Source organism: Lipotes vexillifer, unplaced genomic scaffold (genome assembly GCF_000442215.2).
Source record: "Lipotes vexillifer unplaced genomic scaffold, Lipotes_vexillifer_v1.1 scaffold865, whole genome shotgun sequence".
Taxonomy (NCBI): domain Eukaryota; kingdom Metazoa; phylum Chordata; class Mammalia; order Artiodactyla; family Lipotidae; genus Lipotes; species Lipotes vexillifer.
Genome location: NW_006795130.1, coordinates 1728242 through 1745021, shown reverse-complemented (window position 1 = coordinate 1745021; position 16780 = coordinate 1728242). Strand labels below are relative to the sequence as shown.

General features: G+C 38.6%; 1 protein-coding gene across 1 annotated transcript in view; it reads left to right on the top strand.

Moving 5' to 3' along the window:
- KAT6B (lysine acetyltransferase 6B) overlaps nucleotides 1-16780 on the top strand; it is a 198027-nt gene that overhangs the window by 124411 nt on the left and 56836 nt on the right. The window contains 1 exon segment of the mRNA XM_007467496.1: nucleotides 8766-8874. Coding sequence (XP_007467558.1) covers nucleotides 8766-8874 — 109 coding nt within the window.

Sequence of the window (16780 nt, the reverse complement as noted above, 5' to 3'; positions counted from 1 at the left end):
AAAAAAAAAAAAAAAAAAAAGAAAGAAAGAAACTATTAAAGATTTGTGATACTTGAATATGAATTGATTTAAAAATTCCATTTTTCAAAATCTAGAGTAGGGTTTATATTATATTGCTAATATTACAACATACTTGCTGAAGAGAATGGTTTGTAAATCCTAAGCTGACTTACTATAACCATGTGTTGAATTTCCAGCGGTGTTGAATCAGACTTTGATCCCTCTTAAGAAGATAAATGCAATATCTGCAGTTTCTAATGGTAGGGGTGTAGGAGAGACTTTCAGACGAAATCTTCAAAGCCAAGTCTCTGCCCAGATAAGAAATTAAAGACCCTGGGGAAGGCAGTTGTTTCATTGGCCTACCTTCTCCCCCCTCCCACCAACTTGTAGGCCTCATTTATTTACCACCCCCCCACCACCCCCCAAAAAAAGAACAAATGAGATGCTATTGTTAAATGCAGTGTGCAGGATTAGATTTGTTTCCTTCCAATAGAATCCCTTTCCTTAATCAGCACTCTTACAAATGGCACACCTGCCTAATTAGAACAAGTTCTAGACGACAGGATACAGTGTGAGCATTTCAGTTAGCTCCACACATTTGATAACTATTGTGACTGATGTTCTTAGAAAGTCTTCCCTCCTCTCCTCTTCTTATTCCTCTCTGGCTAAGCTTTTTATAATTTTATACTTCTGAATCAGCCTTTGATTGTGGGAATTTATCCGTATGTGGTCATTGATATTGGTTTTGTTTCTAAGTGATTCCTTAAATGAAAAAAGAAGTGATGTATTTATGGATATGTGTAGGGATACTTTTAAATATTTTTATTAGATTTAATTTACTCGTTATCACTCTTAAAATACAGAAAACTCCCTTGACTGTGACAAGGAGGTAAAATACAGCAGTCATTTTCAAGATCTCCATACATTAGCAATAATAAATCCTTTTGCCCTGAGTGATAACAGAAACTCAATTTAGAGCCAGTGGGGATGATATAGTGCTCCCTCACAGAATCAGTCACCCACAGAGAAGTATAATGAGCAGGGGAGGTGATACAATAAAACCTATATGGCCAGAGGAAAATTATGGTAAAATTGTTGCCTATGAAAAGTCTTGTAATAAGTATATCTCCAATTATCTTCCAGAAGAAATTATTTAGGCATCTATTCAGGTCAAGATTCATGACAGAAGTGCAAGAATTGCGTTAGAATAAAGCAAAAGGGTACATGAGTGTAGAGAAAATGGCAGTGGACATGCTGTGAACAGAGTTCTGTTGTGCCTGAAGGATCTGAGGTAGCCCCGGGACTGCTATGGGGGCGTGCTGCTCACCAAACCTTGCAGAGGGATGGCTGCACTGACCACTGTTACAGCACATGCTGACGGGGACAAGATAATGCTCTTAAAATACAAAATGGTTTAGATTGTCACAGGAATATACTCTACTTTTAGAGTTAGTATATTTCCCAAGACCACAGCTTAAGCAGATTGCTGTAAAGGAAAATCCTGAGTGTGCATGATCCATATCCTAATTAGGAGTGGGCTTCATCTGTTCAGACATATATCAGTTGAATAAGTGCGTTAAGTGGCAAGAAATGAAGTCTAGCTCTTTATTAGGTAAGTGTCAAGTATAGTGCTGAGGTGGCTAAAAAAAAAAAAAAAGTTAGTATGTTACCTAAAACAACATGAACAGTTTCAACCTCTGTTGTCCCAGCGCTATCTGTTGTACAGTCTGGAAAATAATTCATTACCAATAATAAAACACCAAAGTTTATAAAATATTTGTTAAATAGATTGAACAGATAGATGCTTTTTTATAATTTTGTTACTCTCACTGCAGTGTATTCATCTTTCTTGATTTCTTTTTTAAAATTTTTATTGTGTTATTTCTTGAGAGGCAAAGGTGGGGGTGGTCACAGTTAGGTACTGGCAGTTGGGCATGGCCCCAAAGCTATCTTGCATACAACCTATAGTGGCTATTAGTGAGTGAGCCCCAATAGTTAATACTTGTGGGAGTGGTGAGGCAATTTTTCTCCCAGCTGATTTTAAAATTTTGGTTCTATCTTGTCAGATTAGACCCATGGAAGTACAATTATGTCCAAACATAAGTGCCATTCATTATAAATGGTCAGAGTAGGAAAAAAGCATTCAGATTAGACAGTGATGAGACCCACCTTGCCATGGTTGCTTCATATTGTAGTCATTAAAAATATACATTAAAATAAACAGTAGTCAGTATTTTGGGACCTGTTGAACCGGAGAAGCCAGTTCCAAACCTGAAAGCAGTCTGTTCATTTGTTCATTCATTTATTCCGTGAATGTACTTTGAGACTGGAGCTACAACAACTAATCTCTGCTCTCTTAATGTTTAGTAAGTGAAACAAAATAGATGAATGATACATCATATGTCAGATAGTGATGAGTCCTATGCAGAAAAATAAAGCAAGGCATGGAGGATCCAGAGGTGCTGGTGGAGTGCAGTTTTAGAGAGAGTGGTCAGGGATAGCCTTTCTGATAGGTGATAACGTGAATCCAGCTCCAAATGAAATGAGGGAGCAGCCATGGGAAGCGAAACAGCTAAGAGCTTAGAGTCAGCAGGCTGGGCTCCCTCTGTCTTAAATAGCTTTGTGACCGTAGGGAGGCATTTAACTTACCTGTGACACGGAGACAGAAAGAGCCACCAAGCCTATTTCACAGGGTTTGTGTTCGGCACAAGTGAGACACTTGAGAAAAGCATTTTGGTAAAGGAAAGTAGTACCTTGACTTCAAATTTCAGTGTGAAACGATAAGAGGGTATAAATTAAAGAGATAAATACACCAGAGTCTTAAAACAGCCCTTCCATACAGCTTGTTGTGGAGTTATTGAATTGAGTTGTCTGGGCTAAAGTGTAGAGAACATTCTCCAAAGATGAACTGTTTGATACTGGGGTGTACAGGATTTATATTCATCTTTGTTTGCTTTTGTAGTATTATTAGTTTAAGATTTTATATTTGTTTGTGCTTTTCTTCCTTTGACATCTTTTTCTTTTCTTTTCCTTTGAAGCTTTCCTTTTATTAAATTAGTTACAGGCCTCTTGACTCTCAGCTGAGCATTTTCTACGCTGTTCCTGTACTCCCTGATTAATTCATTAAAAACAAAAAACAAAAAACTCCTCTAAGATGAATACTTTTCATGGGGACTCACAACATCCATCTTTTATAGAGTAATTCTAAACTCCAGAACAAATTATTTGCACTGATGTTTATTAAGGACTTGAAGTTGTTTGTTTGCCCTGTTTGTTTTTATAGCCAGAGTGAATTTTGCAATAATTGTTAACAATGTTTGAATAGAGCCTTATAGTTTACAAAGTGCTTCACACACTCACTCACATGGGAACTTTAGCAACCCTGGAGCAAGACAAGGTGGACGCTATTGTGCCCTTTCACAGAAGAGTGAACCCAAGGCTCAGAGAACAGAATTTAAATTCAGGTCTTTCCATGATACAAGTGTGAATATATGAATGAAAAATGCTGAATTGTTTCCAACACTTGGAATTACTAAAATGGTATGTTTTATAAGTAGATTCAGGAAATTTTGTAGATGACTCCAGGAGAAGAATCCTTAAGGCATTATGGAAAGAGAGGGCTGTGTCTCTGATCATTGTGAGTGGAGATGGTGGAGGCAAAACCCTTTTTGGTGTCTTTGTCGGGAAGAGGATGTGAGCCTGGATGCCCATGGCTCTGATCTGTGCATGAACTTCCTCCCTTCCTCCCTCCCTCCCTCCCTCCGTTCCTTTTTTTTTTCCAGTTTCTCAGACTAACAAGACTAACAAGCATCTTTTTTTCCTTCAGGGTAGAACTAAAAGTAACCGTATGCAAATATGAAACTTATCAAAGATGTGTTGTCTTGGATTTAAGAATGTTTCCTCAGAAAAGGCTGTCTTATTTTGATATCAGGCGTCCTGAAGACTCTTAAAATCTCTTTTAAAGTATAATAGAAGCAATGAAAAATTAGAGCTGAGTTGGGAAGGGCCTTAGAAATTATCCAGCCATGGAACCATTAAACTATTTGATCTGGAAAGGACCTTTGAAAAGGTCCCAGATCCCAACTCTTGGGAGGCTCCTTTGTCCACCGTGACATCCTCGCCATCCTGATAGGGTCCATGCAGTATCTCCATGGCTTCTGATTACAAAGACTGTGTGAGTTCACTTATATGAGGTACCTAGATTACTCAAACTCATGGAGACAGAAAGCAGAAGGGTGGTTGCCTGGGGCTTGGGGGAATGGGAAGTTAGTTTAATGGGGACAGAGTATCAGTTTGGGAAGATGAAAAAGTTCTGGAGATCAATGGTGGTTGTACAACATTGTGAACATACTTAACGCCACTGAACTGTGTACTTAAAAATGATTAACATGGTGAATTTTATCATATATATATATATATATACATACATACATACACATACATACACACACACACACACACACATACGTACATGCACACATTTTACCACAGTGTAAAAAATAAAGAAGCAAGAAAAAAATTCATTTCGTTGCTGGACAGCTCTGTTGGAAAGTTGGAGTCTAAGATGACTCATTGGGGCATGGAGGCATGGAGAACAAATCTAACCCCTACCCCTGGATGAAGACACCCTGCTTGTCCCCTCCCAACAGTCTCTTCCCAGCCAGCCAGCCCCAAGTTGCTTCAGTAGGTCATTTTGTTTTGTTTTACAGTTATTCGAATCATAATCAAGATAAGGACTATATGTTGTAATTGGCTGATAAGCCTTTTAAATCTCTTAATCTATTGGTTCTTCTTCCATATCTGTTTCTGTCTCCCTCACTCATTCTGTCACCCTTTTAATTTACTTGTTGAAGAAACTGGGTCATTCGTCCTCAAGAGTTTTGGTACTTGCATCCCTCTGCTGTGTAGATTGACACGTTCCTCTGTCCTCTGTATTTCCTGGGAAACAGTAATTGGATTGAGATACTTTACTTTAGAAATGTTGTAATCCAACTATATAATAACTCATTCTGTATCTTTTTTTTGAAAGTGCCCCCCCAGCTTTTTGCTTGGAAAATTGTAAACATTGAAACAAATAATTAGACAATTGAACGAATAATGTCATGAACATCCAAGTACCTTTATATAGATTTACCAGCCGTGAACATTTGCCACATTTGCTTTCTCTCTTCCTCTCTGCACACATATACACTAGTAATACACATAGGTTTTTCCCCCTGCATCATTTGAGCTCAAGTTATAGACATCATGACACTTTACTCCAAAATATTTCAGCACATAACTCTTAAGACAATTCTTATGTAATCACAGTCTAGTTTATGTGTTGTCTATTTAGTGCATGTTACCCTAATTATCCAAGTAGTGTTCTTTACAGCCGTGATTTATTTTTTTTAAATTCGAAATCCAAGCAAAGATTGCAAATTGTATTTAGTTTTCCCACCACTTTAATCGCCTAAATTGGTTCTGCCCTTTTCTGGGTCTTTACATGACATCAACATTTTTTGAAGAGTCCAGGCCAGCATGTCCCTAAATTTGGATTTGCCTGATTGTCTCCTTATGATTAGATTGAGGCTAAATGTTTCCAGTAAGAACACTGCATAGGCAGTGCTGAGTCTTTCAGCGCCACGCTTGGGAGGCATCTCATGTCAGTTTGTCCCATAATTGCTGATAGGTTCGATTGCTCAGTTAAGGGGTTGTCTACCAGACTTTTCCATTGTAAAGGTACCATTTCCCCATTGTAATTAATAAATAATCTATAACATATTAAAGGTTGTTTTTTTAATAGTTTACAAAACATATGCCATTGGTCATGGGAGAAATTGGATGGCAGAGATTATGAGCACATTAGAGTTATTACTGCTGATGGAAAATAATTTTTAAACATTGGTTTTTCTTGAGGAGAGATAAGGAGGGGAGGTAGTAAAGGTGAGAAATGGGCTTTACTGAAGACAGACTTGTGTTTGAATCCCAGCTCCACACTTGAACCTCTGCAACTTTAGAAAAGTTACCTCACTTCTCAGAGCCTCAATTTCTTTCCTGTGATGGGCATAATAATATACATTCCTGGCAGGATTGTTAAGATGATTAAATGAGCTAGTGTATGAGTGGCCTGTAGCCTAGCAGCTGCCCCAGGACCATCACATGGGAGGTGAGGAAGAAATGCTTCCCGAGCAGTTTGCAGAGTTTAAACCAGTCCGTGAGTGTTCGTTCTCAAGATCAGACTGAAATATTCCGGCATGTTGATAAGAAAATGTGATCAACAAGTTAGGTGGTGGTGTGAAATTTCAAAGAAAGGAATTCAGAACTGGGAGATGTTTGGTTCCATTTTCAGACCTCTTAAATATGATTTGTCAGTAGTGGATTTATGTAGAATTGAGTTGCCATTGATTCAGACCTCTTTCTGACTGCAATCCAATTTAATCTATTACCAGGGATTATATTTTGAAACAGTTTATGTGTAGTCTGATCGAGAATAGTGAATCATAATAATTCTGTGACCCATTTACGTGCATTACTGTAAAAGTTTCATTTCATACAAGTGACAGCTTTTTAAAGTTAATTAGACTCGGCTATACTGAGGTTAGCAAAAAGTGCTTTGAATTATCAATAATTCAGCAGGGCAGACTTTCTGTATAATGTAATGGTTTTATAGAGTATTGTGAGACAGTTATCCCTAAAATAAATGATTTTGAGCATACATCAGCATGGTGGGGCTCGCTTGAGTGTGGCGTGAAGTGATATCATCTATGCTTTCTATTATTGAGCAGAGTGTGGGACATCGGTCTTTCTGGCCGTGAACTACTAGCAACCTTTGTCCTTTGTGTTACCTTTAGTTAAAAACGAAAAATGAGCATGTATGCTGGCTGATGGCCATGTCTTTCTTACAGCTAAAAATTCATCTGGGAAAGAAAAATGGGATTACAGATTTGGATTTGTTTCATTGCATGAATGATATGTGACATTTTGTAAATTATTTATCAGTGCAAGGATGGCAGCAATGGCTTGAGCATTGTTATATCAAATGAAAGCAGGAATCCCATTAGTATAAGGACTGGGTTTTAGCTAGAATCTATCAGGGGAATGTTGTCACTTGAAAACCAGATTGTTCTTTTAATTGCTGTTTAAAGGAACAAAAGTGTTCCCAAGGTGCTGCAGTTGAGCAGTTGTGAGTAATAACTATGGATCCATAATTATGCAGTGCTGATTATCTGGCATTTAAAAAATGGTGGCAGGAGTCAGTGACCAGTTTGTTGTAGCTTGTCTTTTTTGGTTTTTCTAATACAGTGTTTTATACTCTGCTTTTTAACTGGGGCTTCAAAAACGCATTTGCATAGTTAACCTCAGAAAGTGAAACCTGTGCATATTAAAAGAACAAATTAAACCGAAAAATAGGGCAAGATAATGAACACTTATATTGTAAGATGAAATTAACAGTCATAACGAACAATTTTGCAAATGCTTGGTCATAAGGTGAATTCTGGTTTTTGATGACGTGTCACATTGAACCAAGATGTTTGTTGGAATCATTATTACCATTTGAAATATTATTTTAGAGATAAGTGTTTTTAAACTAGCATATGTTTCTTTCATTTATATTCAAATATATTTTTATATAGTTAGCAAATACATTTTGAGTGCCTGCTGTGGATCAGGCAATGTATCAGGCGTTTGGAACAGAGTGGCTGAACAAATGAGGTTTATTTTACGCTGATGTATATTTAGAAAGTTAGGCCTAGCAAAATCTTGTTTTTAATTTACATTAAAAAAAAATTTGTGATTATACTAAGCTTTCTTGCCCTAAATTTCTGATTCATGAGATTCAAATATAAATACATTATAGTTACATTCAGATGGCTAGCAGACAACATGTGTGAAGCTTGGAATATGAAATAAAATTTTAGTTTTCATACAGTTTGGCTGTTCAAAATAATGTGACCAGATCTGTAGACACAGTCAACTCTTCATTTGGATGGGAATTACTAGTGTTGCTGGTACTCATAAATAACAATGGTGGCACTAAAATGTATGCAGATTTATACATTGTTAGAAGCAATTTCCGTAGTGAGAGTTAAAGGGGTGCTGGGGGTTAGACAAATGTTTTGTTCTTTCTTTTATTGAAAGTGGGAATGTCAGAGATTGAGAGTTTGTCTCCTTTGTGTGGCATGGTGTGGTTTACTTTTGAAGACCTTGGTGCCACAAAGGCCTTGTTAATGGTCTTTTGATCATCTCATAGAATTTTAAAGTTCTCGCTTAGTTCTAATGCTGTTACTATGTCACCTTTTAACATACCAGTATTTTATGTCAAATATTTAATTGATGCATAATAGTAACCTGTACTAAAACATTTGATAAAGTTTAATTAAACAATCTGGTCTGACTAGAAGATACTCATAGACTGTAATACTGAATAGGTGAATCAGTTTATAGTAGGCATATAGATTACGGGAACAATTGAGACTTCAAATGAATTCTTAATGTTCATGTCAGGAAGGTAGTGTAATATATAAAGGTTTTAGATTTCATTGGCTTAATGAAAATTACTTCTGAGTCTCATACATTACACATAAATGCATTATTCTGGCAATACTTCAGTGTCAAATAATTTGAGGGTTTTTTTATTAGCAGAAAATGTTGATATAAATACCTTATTTCAGCAGTTTTTCTTGGGTAAAGAAATAATGTAAGAAGCTTTTGATTTTAATGTTTTGTTTTAAATTTTGAAATGGAAAACTAACAGTGTTTTTTCATTTTAATTTTTTTCGTAGCCCCGTGCCGATCCCATTCCAATATGCAGCTTCTGTCTGGGGACAAAAGAATCAAATCGTGAAAAGAAACCAGAAGAACTCCTCTCTTGTGCAGATTGTGGCAGTAGTGGTAAGTTGGTATTTTGTGTATGTGTGTACAATGACTCCCCATTATGGCTACATGCGATTTCTCTCTATCAAAAAAAGTTTGTTATTTAAAGCAATATTTTATAATAGAGTAAGCTTTAAATTTAAAAAGTAAATGCAGGTGGGGGGGAAGTGTGAGTATATTAGCACTGACATAAACCATATGTCATAAAATAAAATAAATAAAATTTTTTTTAAAAGCCTTAAAATTTTATTTATTTATTTATTTATTTCTGGCTGCGTTGGGTCTTTCTCTAGTTGCAGCGAGCAGGGGCTACTTTTGTTTGTGGTACGCGGGCTTCTCATTGCAGTGGCTTCTCTTTTGGAGCATGGGCTCTAAGCACACGGGCTCAGTAGTTGTGGCTTGAGGGCTCTAGAGTGCAGGCTAAGTAGTTGTGGCACACAGGCTTAGTTGCTCCGCGGCATGTGGGATCTTCCCGGACCAGGGCTTGATCCCATGTCCCTTACATTGGCAGGTGGATTCTTAACCACTGCGCCACAAGGGAAGCCCATATATTCATCTTTTAAATTAAGCTTTGATTTCATACCAGCATTAATAATTCACCGTGGACTATTCTACATTGCAGGTAAATTCAAGGTCGAGAATTCTAAACTTTCATGCTGAATGCACCTAGAATCTCTAGTTTTCTATACCCTGAAGTCTCAGTTTAAGACGTTTCAGTTGGAATACATAATGTTTCAGGTCCTGACACCTACTGGTGAAATATAATAGTACAGCCCAGCTCTGTGTGACAGCTGGAAAGGGATGGACAGTATTCTGGAAACCACATTGATAGAATCAAGAAGTCATCAGTCATGAAAGAAATTTAAATTGCCCAGGATAAGAAAGGAAAAGGGTGGTCTATGCAGAAGGTGATGTTGCAATCAAGGAATTGCTGGGTAGGGACACTGGGCCGTTGGCAAATTGCAATACCCAAAGAGCTTTCAAGGTTGCTGTCACCTCTTTTTCTCAGCATAGGATTTTAAGACCGCACCTCCACTTTTATAATGGAAATTAAAACTCAAATTGGGCTTCCCTGGTGGCGCAGTGGTCGGGAGTCCACCTGCCGATGCCAGGGACGCGGGTTCGTGCCCCGGTCCGGGAAGATCCCACGTGCCGCGGAGCGGCTGGGCCCGTGAGCCATGGCCGCTGGGCCTACACATCCGGAGCCTGTGCTCCGCAGCAGGAGAGGCCACAGCAGTGAGAGGCCCGCGTACCGCAAAAAAACCCAAAAAACTCAAATTGTGCTTACACTAAAAGAATTTGTCTTACCAGCCAATCTTCCTTCCTGTTAAGCAGGTAATAAGTTGCCCAGGTGAGATATATATGGTTATATGTATGTATGTATACACACACACATACACGTGTGTGGGTGTGGGTGTGGGTGTGGGTGTGGGTGTGTATATCTCCATACGTATCTCTCTCAACAGAGTGAGTAACAGTTACTGGGTTTTTAAAAATTAACCTCTGTGTTAATCTTTAAATTTTCTTCTCGCAGCCTACTGAAACTTTTCTCCCCAAAATGGTATTTTAAAATTAATTACCAGGTATTTCTCTGGTTACAGTTAATTCTTTAAAAACATCAACAAATCTGCAAAACACAATAGCATACTCTCATTTAGGAAGTCAGTTTAGTATAGTGGTTAAGAGCAAAGTAGAGAGGCAGGCACAGCTCCTCTACCTTGAATGAGTTACTTAACCATTCTGAGCCTCAGTTTCCTTATTAGAAAACTAGAGATAATGGTGGCACCTACCTCTTGGGTTGTATGGAAGTTAAAGGAGAGAACACAAGTAAATAGCCTAACATAAGGTCTACAACAACTCTGGTAAGTGTGTTATAAATGTCAGCAGTTGTGGGATTTTTGTTGTTGTTTGGCATGTTTGATATTTTTCTTGATTGCTGCAAGTAATTTAAAATCTTATCATTTATGACAGCTGCTTGATGGTTGGATAGAGGAAATGTTTCACACTAACGAATGGAACTGTTGTGTGATGATTCTTCCTCCTCCTGTGAAGGTTTAACTTGATAGGCCCTGAGTGGTTCTGCAGCTCTCAGAACCTGACTAAGAGGAGAGAGCCTTGGAAATAAGACATTTCAAACTCTGCTTGAGAAATGCTTTCTGACAGTCTTTTTGATGGGCTTTACAGATTCATTAAAACTCTTTCACCTGCCCATGGTATCATAGCTAGTGACAAAAGGGCATGGAAACATTATCTGTATGTTCAGGTTAATAAATTTCACTCCTGCAATCTCCTTGTTTTATCCTGGTGAGGTAGTGCCTCACTCATCAGTTCTGACTCTGTAGTTATCTTTTGGGTTTTCCCACGAGGCTCATTCTGAATGAATTATTGTTTTGTGTAACTGCCTGATAAATTTAGTGGTGTTCTCTTGTCTAGGATTTACCCTTTGTGATTTTTAAGGTGGTGCTTTAAAAACACCCTTAACTGTTTCATTTCTTGAGTATCTATTTGTCTGGGCGCCTAGACAGATTAAAGACATACTTAAATCTGGAAAGAAAAGTTCCCTTCATATATTTCCTTACCTCTGGTGATACACTTACTTGAGTTGATAAGAGATCATTATCTCCTAGATCATAACTTCAAGGCCTCTTTCACAGGGTATAAAGGCTTGTAATTCTAAACAGGTAGATCTTAGATTTTCTGATGTAACCAATCTCCCTTTGTCTTTCCCAGATGGAAGACCTGCCAAAGGAGAGGTTTGATTTCCTTTATACTTGGAGGTCACTGAAATATTTTTTCCCCTGAAGTTTCTTACTTTTCCAGGGTGTATAGGTGTAGTGTTATGTTTTCTCTTTTCAAAAATGATCTCTTGTTTTCTCTTTTAACACATTATTGACTGGGGGATTTTTGCAGAAACTAACGCCTGTGGCCATAATATGTCTCCGGCCAAGAATGTGTGAACAAATGGAGAAGAATGGATTGCGGATGCTATCTAGAAGGCTTCCATCCAGAGTCATTTTGTGAGCCTCCTCCCTTCAGGCAGAATGAGCTAGAGGCTTTGGAGTTGAGATATGGGTCATGGCAGAAATTCAAGCCCTGGGGTCATCATGTCCCTTTGTTTAGGGTAGAGGACGGCTCGGAGTACTTCTCTGGACTCCACAGTGTGATCTGGCTCTAGTGTTAAGGTTCACTTAATCTTCCCTTGAGTGTACTGTGCCAGTCTGGATTTAGCTACTTTAGTCTTCCCCCCCCCAAAAAAATTTTTTTCCCAAACTCAGGGAGATGCACTGTAGACATTTACTTCATCTGGTAGATGAGTGGACTTTGCAATTTGCTAGTCTTGAAATAGAAGGATCAAAATAAAATATAGTTCTTCTTAGAGAGCTTGGAGGGATTTTGTAGTTATAATGCTCTGTTGTGACACGTTGCTGATTATAAGGGAAAAAGAATAAAATAGGCTGGACACTGCTGGCTCAGCGGTGTCCTCCAGTAATGGTGAGAGCCCCATTGTCATGGTCCAGTTCAGTTTCAGAAGTGGGAATTACAGAGTGGCTGGTAGCCCTGGTTGGCCTCATGGAAATGGCCACTGTCTCACGCTCAAGAGAGTCCAGTGGTTCTGGGATTGCATTGAGACTGTTTGTAATGATCAAAGGAATCCCTAATGTAAGATGTTTCTGTGAAAAAAAATACCCATAGCAGTATAAAACCCAAAGAAGGAAATATAGATGGCAGCCCATAAGGAGGATCACTCTTAAATGTGTTTCCCATATGTGCCTGTAGGTTTTTAGTCACCTCTATCTGAAGTACCATTTGTATGATATCACATTTAGACTCTGCTTAGAGTTCATAGACCTGAGTAATAAGTGTTTCCTTCTGCTTACATCATAAAGTAAAGCCAATTAGAAATTTCTGTGTTTTTAAAGATGGCTTAGTGCTGCAAATGGGCAGTATATTCTTTAACTATGTTTTTCCTTCTGAAAGTTCTTTTGAAAAAAATAATTCAAGTTTGCAGGTAGTAAAAATGTGAAGTGAGGTCCATAGTACACGAGACCCAAATGTGGTGTTCCAGTCCTCTTTGCTTGCTGGCTATGGAACTGTAGCTTTAGACATCTGTGAAATTCAGAGGGTGACATCTGCACCCCACATCCACAGGGCTGTTGTGAGGATCCAGTGAGATAATGCTATGAAGATTATCAGTAACTATAAAACATTGCCCAAAGATGAAAGATTATTCGAAGCACTAAAATGAATGTGGGACTCATTACATAGTCTTCAGGTCTATGGAAATGTTGGGACTAGGAAGTGATTTTACTTGACTTTCATGGATCAGCCTACTTTGAAATTAACACTGTTATATTCTCTTTGCCTCATTAAGACCAAATTATCTTTAATTAGCTTCACATAAGTATTAGATATTATACCAAATGAAATTTTGTGTCTGCTGCTCAGGTTGCTGGGTGGTTAAATCTTACTTACAGATGAGTTGTGTGCATTTGTGTTTTCAAATTAGCAAATCTAAGATAAGTGCACAGTTCAAAATTATAGCATCATTCTAAGTGGAAGCTCATTGACACTGGAGACAGCAAGGCTGCTGTGATGCAGCTGGGAGAGATGGTATATCACCTTTGTATAGTAAAGGGAGCCAGAGCCACAGGGTCCAATGTCAGCCCACCCTCAGGAGACCTGAAGTCTCTCCTGGGCTCATCTTTATTTGTATGTTAACCCTAAACAAAACTTGCCTGCCTTCTGTTCCTAGAGTGAGCTTGTTGGTGTAATATATGGGTATATATATGGGTATATATGGGTATATCGGTGTGTGTATAGTGTGTGTGTGTGTGTGTGTGTGTGTTTTAAATCACTAGTTTCTTAAGGTTACTGTGAGAAAATGCCCCAGGGATTTGGTGGTTAGTCATCCAGTTTCACACGGAGTAGATACAGAAATAATTAGGTTCGGAAGGAGACCCTTGACTAGAAAGAAACCTCAAGATGAACTCCAAAGAGGAATAGACAGGGATGGAGGAGTAAGGGCTGGTGAGCCCCACTCTCCACAAGCCCAAAGCTGGATTTACCATCCAAGCAGAGTAACAGGAAGCAGAAGCCTTGTTCTGGCCGGTTACTTCACTAAACTTATGCTGCTGTGATTAACAGTGACCTCCATGTAGCAAAATCTAAAGGTGCCTTCTAACTTTTGGTCACAATCTAATGGACATCTTTCAGTCCACACCAAATATTCCTCTCAGCCATACTTGACTTGTTGAGAATATTTTTCCTTGAAATGTTCTCATCCTTTGGCTTCCGTGATTTCATATTCTCTGTGTTTTCTCTCTACCACTTCTTTCAGATCTTTTGTGAGCTCCTTGGCCTCTCTTCATCCCCTCATAGTTTCTTCAGGATTCTGTCCTTGGCCCTGTGTTTCCTCACTGTGCTTCATAGCTTCTCTTGAGTTCCAGACCGTTAGATATAAATGCCTCCAGAACTTCTCCACTTGACACCCCGCAGGCTCCTCAGAGATAATATCCAAAGCAGCTGATGAACCTAACACTGCTCCTTCCCCCCAAAATAAACAACCACCACAATAAAAACAACAGAAATCTTAGCAAACAGACAACATCCTGCTTCTCCTCAGGGATTTCCCATTTCAGCAAATGGCGTCCCACCAGCTACTCATTCAGTTCTACAAGCCCTCCTCTGTCCTATTCTCTCATAGCAAGAAATAACCAAAAATGCATTGGTTTTACGTCCTAATATGTATCCTACATCCTCAGTATATCCATAACCCGCACCAGACCTGCTCAGAGCTGCTATTGTAATAACCTAACTTTAATATTTACCCTCTTTCCCCTTATCCATTTTCCATACTTAAGCCTAAGTTACTTTTTAAAATTGTAAATCTAATTACAGAATTTTTTAGTGTCCACCAGTTAACCTTAGGAAAAATCCAAGCCCAAAACAGTCTTCTGGATTGGACTCCTGTTGACCCTTTGCACATCACCATCCCCTTCACACTAGTTATATCAAACCTCTTTCCTCTTCTTGAATGTCACTGTGTTCTCCTCTCCCTCTGCACATGCCGTCTTCTCCCACCCTGCTCCCCCCTCTGGTCCCATCTGTTCCCACTCATCCTTTGGGTCTCTTCTTTAGGAAGGCCTGCCTCTAACCTCCTGCTAGATTTGCCCATATCTCCAAGCCACCCCATCCTAATTCTTGTCTAATGGTTGTCTTTCCTGGTGGACTGTGTGATCTGAAATGTCTGTCTTTTTCCTCACTGTGTCTCAGATGGACAGATGGTTGGTCAGATAGCCAATCCGAGGGACCGAGTGTCTTGAATCTTTCATAGTTTTCCGTTGCTGCTATAACACATTGCTACAAAATTGTTGACAGAATTCAGTTCCTTGCGTATGCAGGACCGAGATCCCCATTTTCTTGCTGTCAGGTGAACGGCATTCCCTGCTTCTAATGGACACCCATATTCTTTGGCTTGTGTGTGGCTTCCCCCACACTGGGTGGAGTCCTTCTGCTATTTTGAACCTCTCCTCCTCCTCGTTTCATCTCATCTCATCTTACTAACCCAGCTGGAGGATTCTCTGCTTTTAAGTACTCGTGATTAGATTGGGCCTACCCAGATAATTCAGGATAGTCTCCCTATCTCAAGGCCTGTACCCTTAGTCACGTCTGCAAAGCCCCTTTTGCCATGTCAGGTACTATATTGGCAAGTTATAGGGATTACAGTATAGATATCTTTGTGGGGCATTATTCTGTCTACTATAGAGCCCATATTTTTTTTCTCCCATAGTACTTACTCCAAAAATCATTTCTACTGGTTTGTGGTCTCACTGGTACTTGTTTAATTTTAAACGGTACTCCTCTGTTATAAGCTACCAATGCTTAGTATGTGCTGGTAATAGGAATGAATGAGTGAATGAATATATATATTATGTTCTCAAATCAGATAAATTGCAAACCACAAAAATAAAACAAACTCCAGAAGGGTAAACCGCCCTGAATTGTGTCATCAGAGAGAACCCAAATTTTAGAGGGAACTGTTGAATTTATGGAATGGCTAAATGGGAGGTAAGGACTTGCATTATCAATAGTATTGTTGTCCTTTATCTAATTATTATAGATTGTGTAGTAATATGTCAAGATTCAGTTACAGTCTTTTGTGTTATTTTAAAGTTGGCCGTGAGAAAGTAAAGAGGAAATGTTTCTTCATCCCTCAGCATCCTTTACAGAATCATAGACATTTAGAGCTGGAAGGGATCTATGGCCAGTTCTCTTGAGCTAAATAAAGGTAAGAATGCTGCCTAAAGAAAAGATAGGCTGAAGATTTTAGAATTTGATAGGGTAGCTTAAGTGGTAGTAGTTGAGATATAATATTACTTTGAGAGAAAGCAATAAGAGGAAACACATTCCTTGCTCTTGATTAAAAGTGGCTGAAATCCATTAACTTTCAAAATGTACAATTAATTATTAAAAAGTATTTTTCATGGGATATCTGCGAGAATAAATACTAAGCTATATAATATGATGTGAATTACCTTAGTTGCTGGATATTGAGCTATAAAGTACAAAAGCAGATTTTGATGTAGAGAAAAATTTAGTGCATGAAATTGAGGTCATATGTGCTAGTGATGTATGACTTACAGGAAGTAATAAAAAGGGAGAAAAAAAGAGAAGTAAATGGTATACTTTTAAGCTGATGGGACCCATTTTAAGGGTGGAATTTAAATTGCTGTTCTTTAAAAACTTGAGTTTTTACCCCCCTCACTACCTAAGGTGGGGGGGGGAAACCTGATCAAAGTAGAACTTCCCCTCCCCCTTCAGAGTGTACTTCTTAAAGTCGAAAAGCAAGCTGTCTTTGCTGTTCCTGAGCAGAGGTGATTGATAACCATTTTTATATATTTAAACTCTTCCCCCCCCCCCCCCC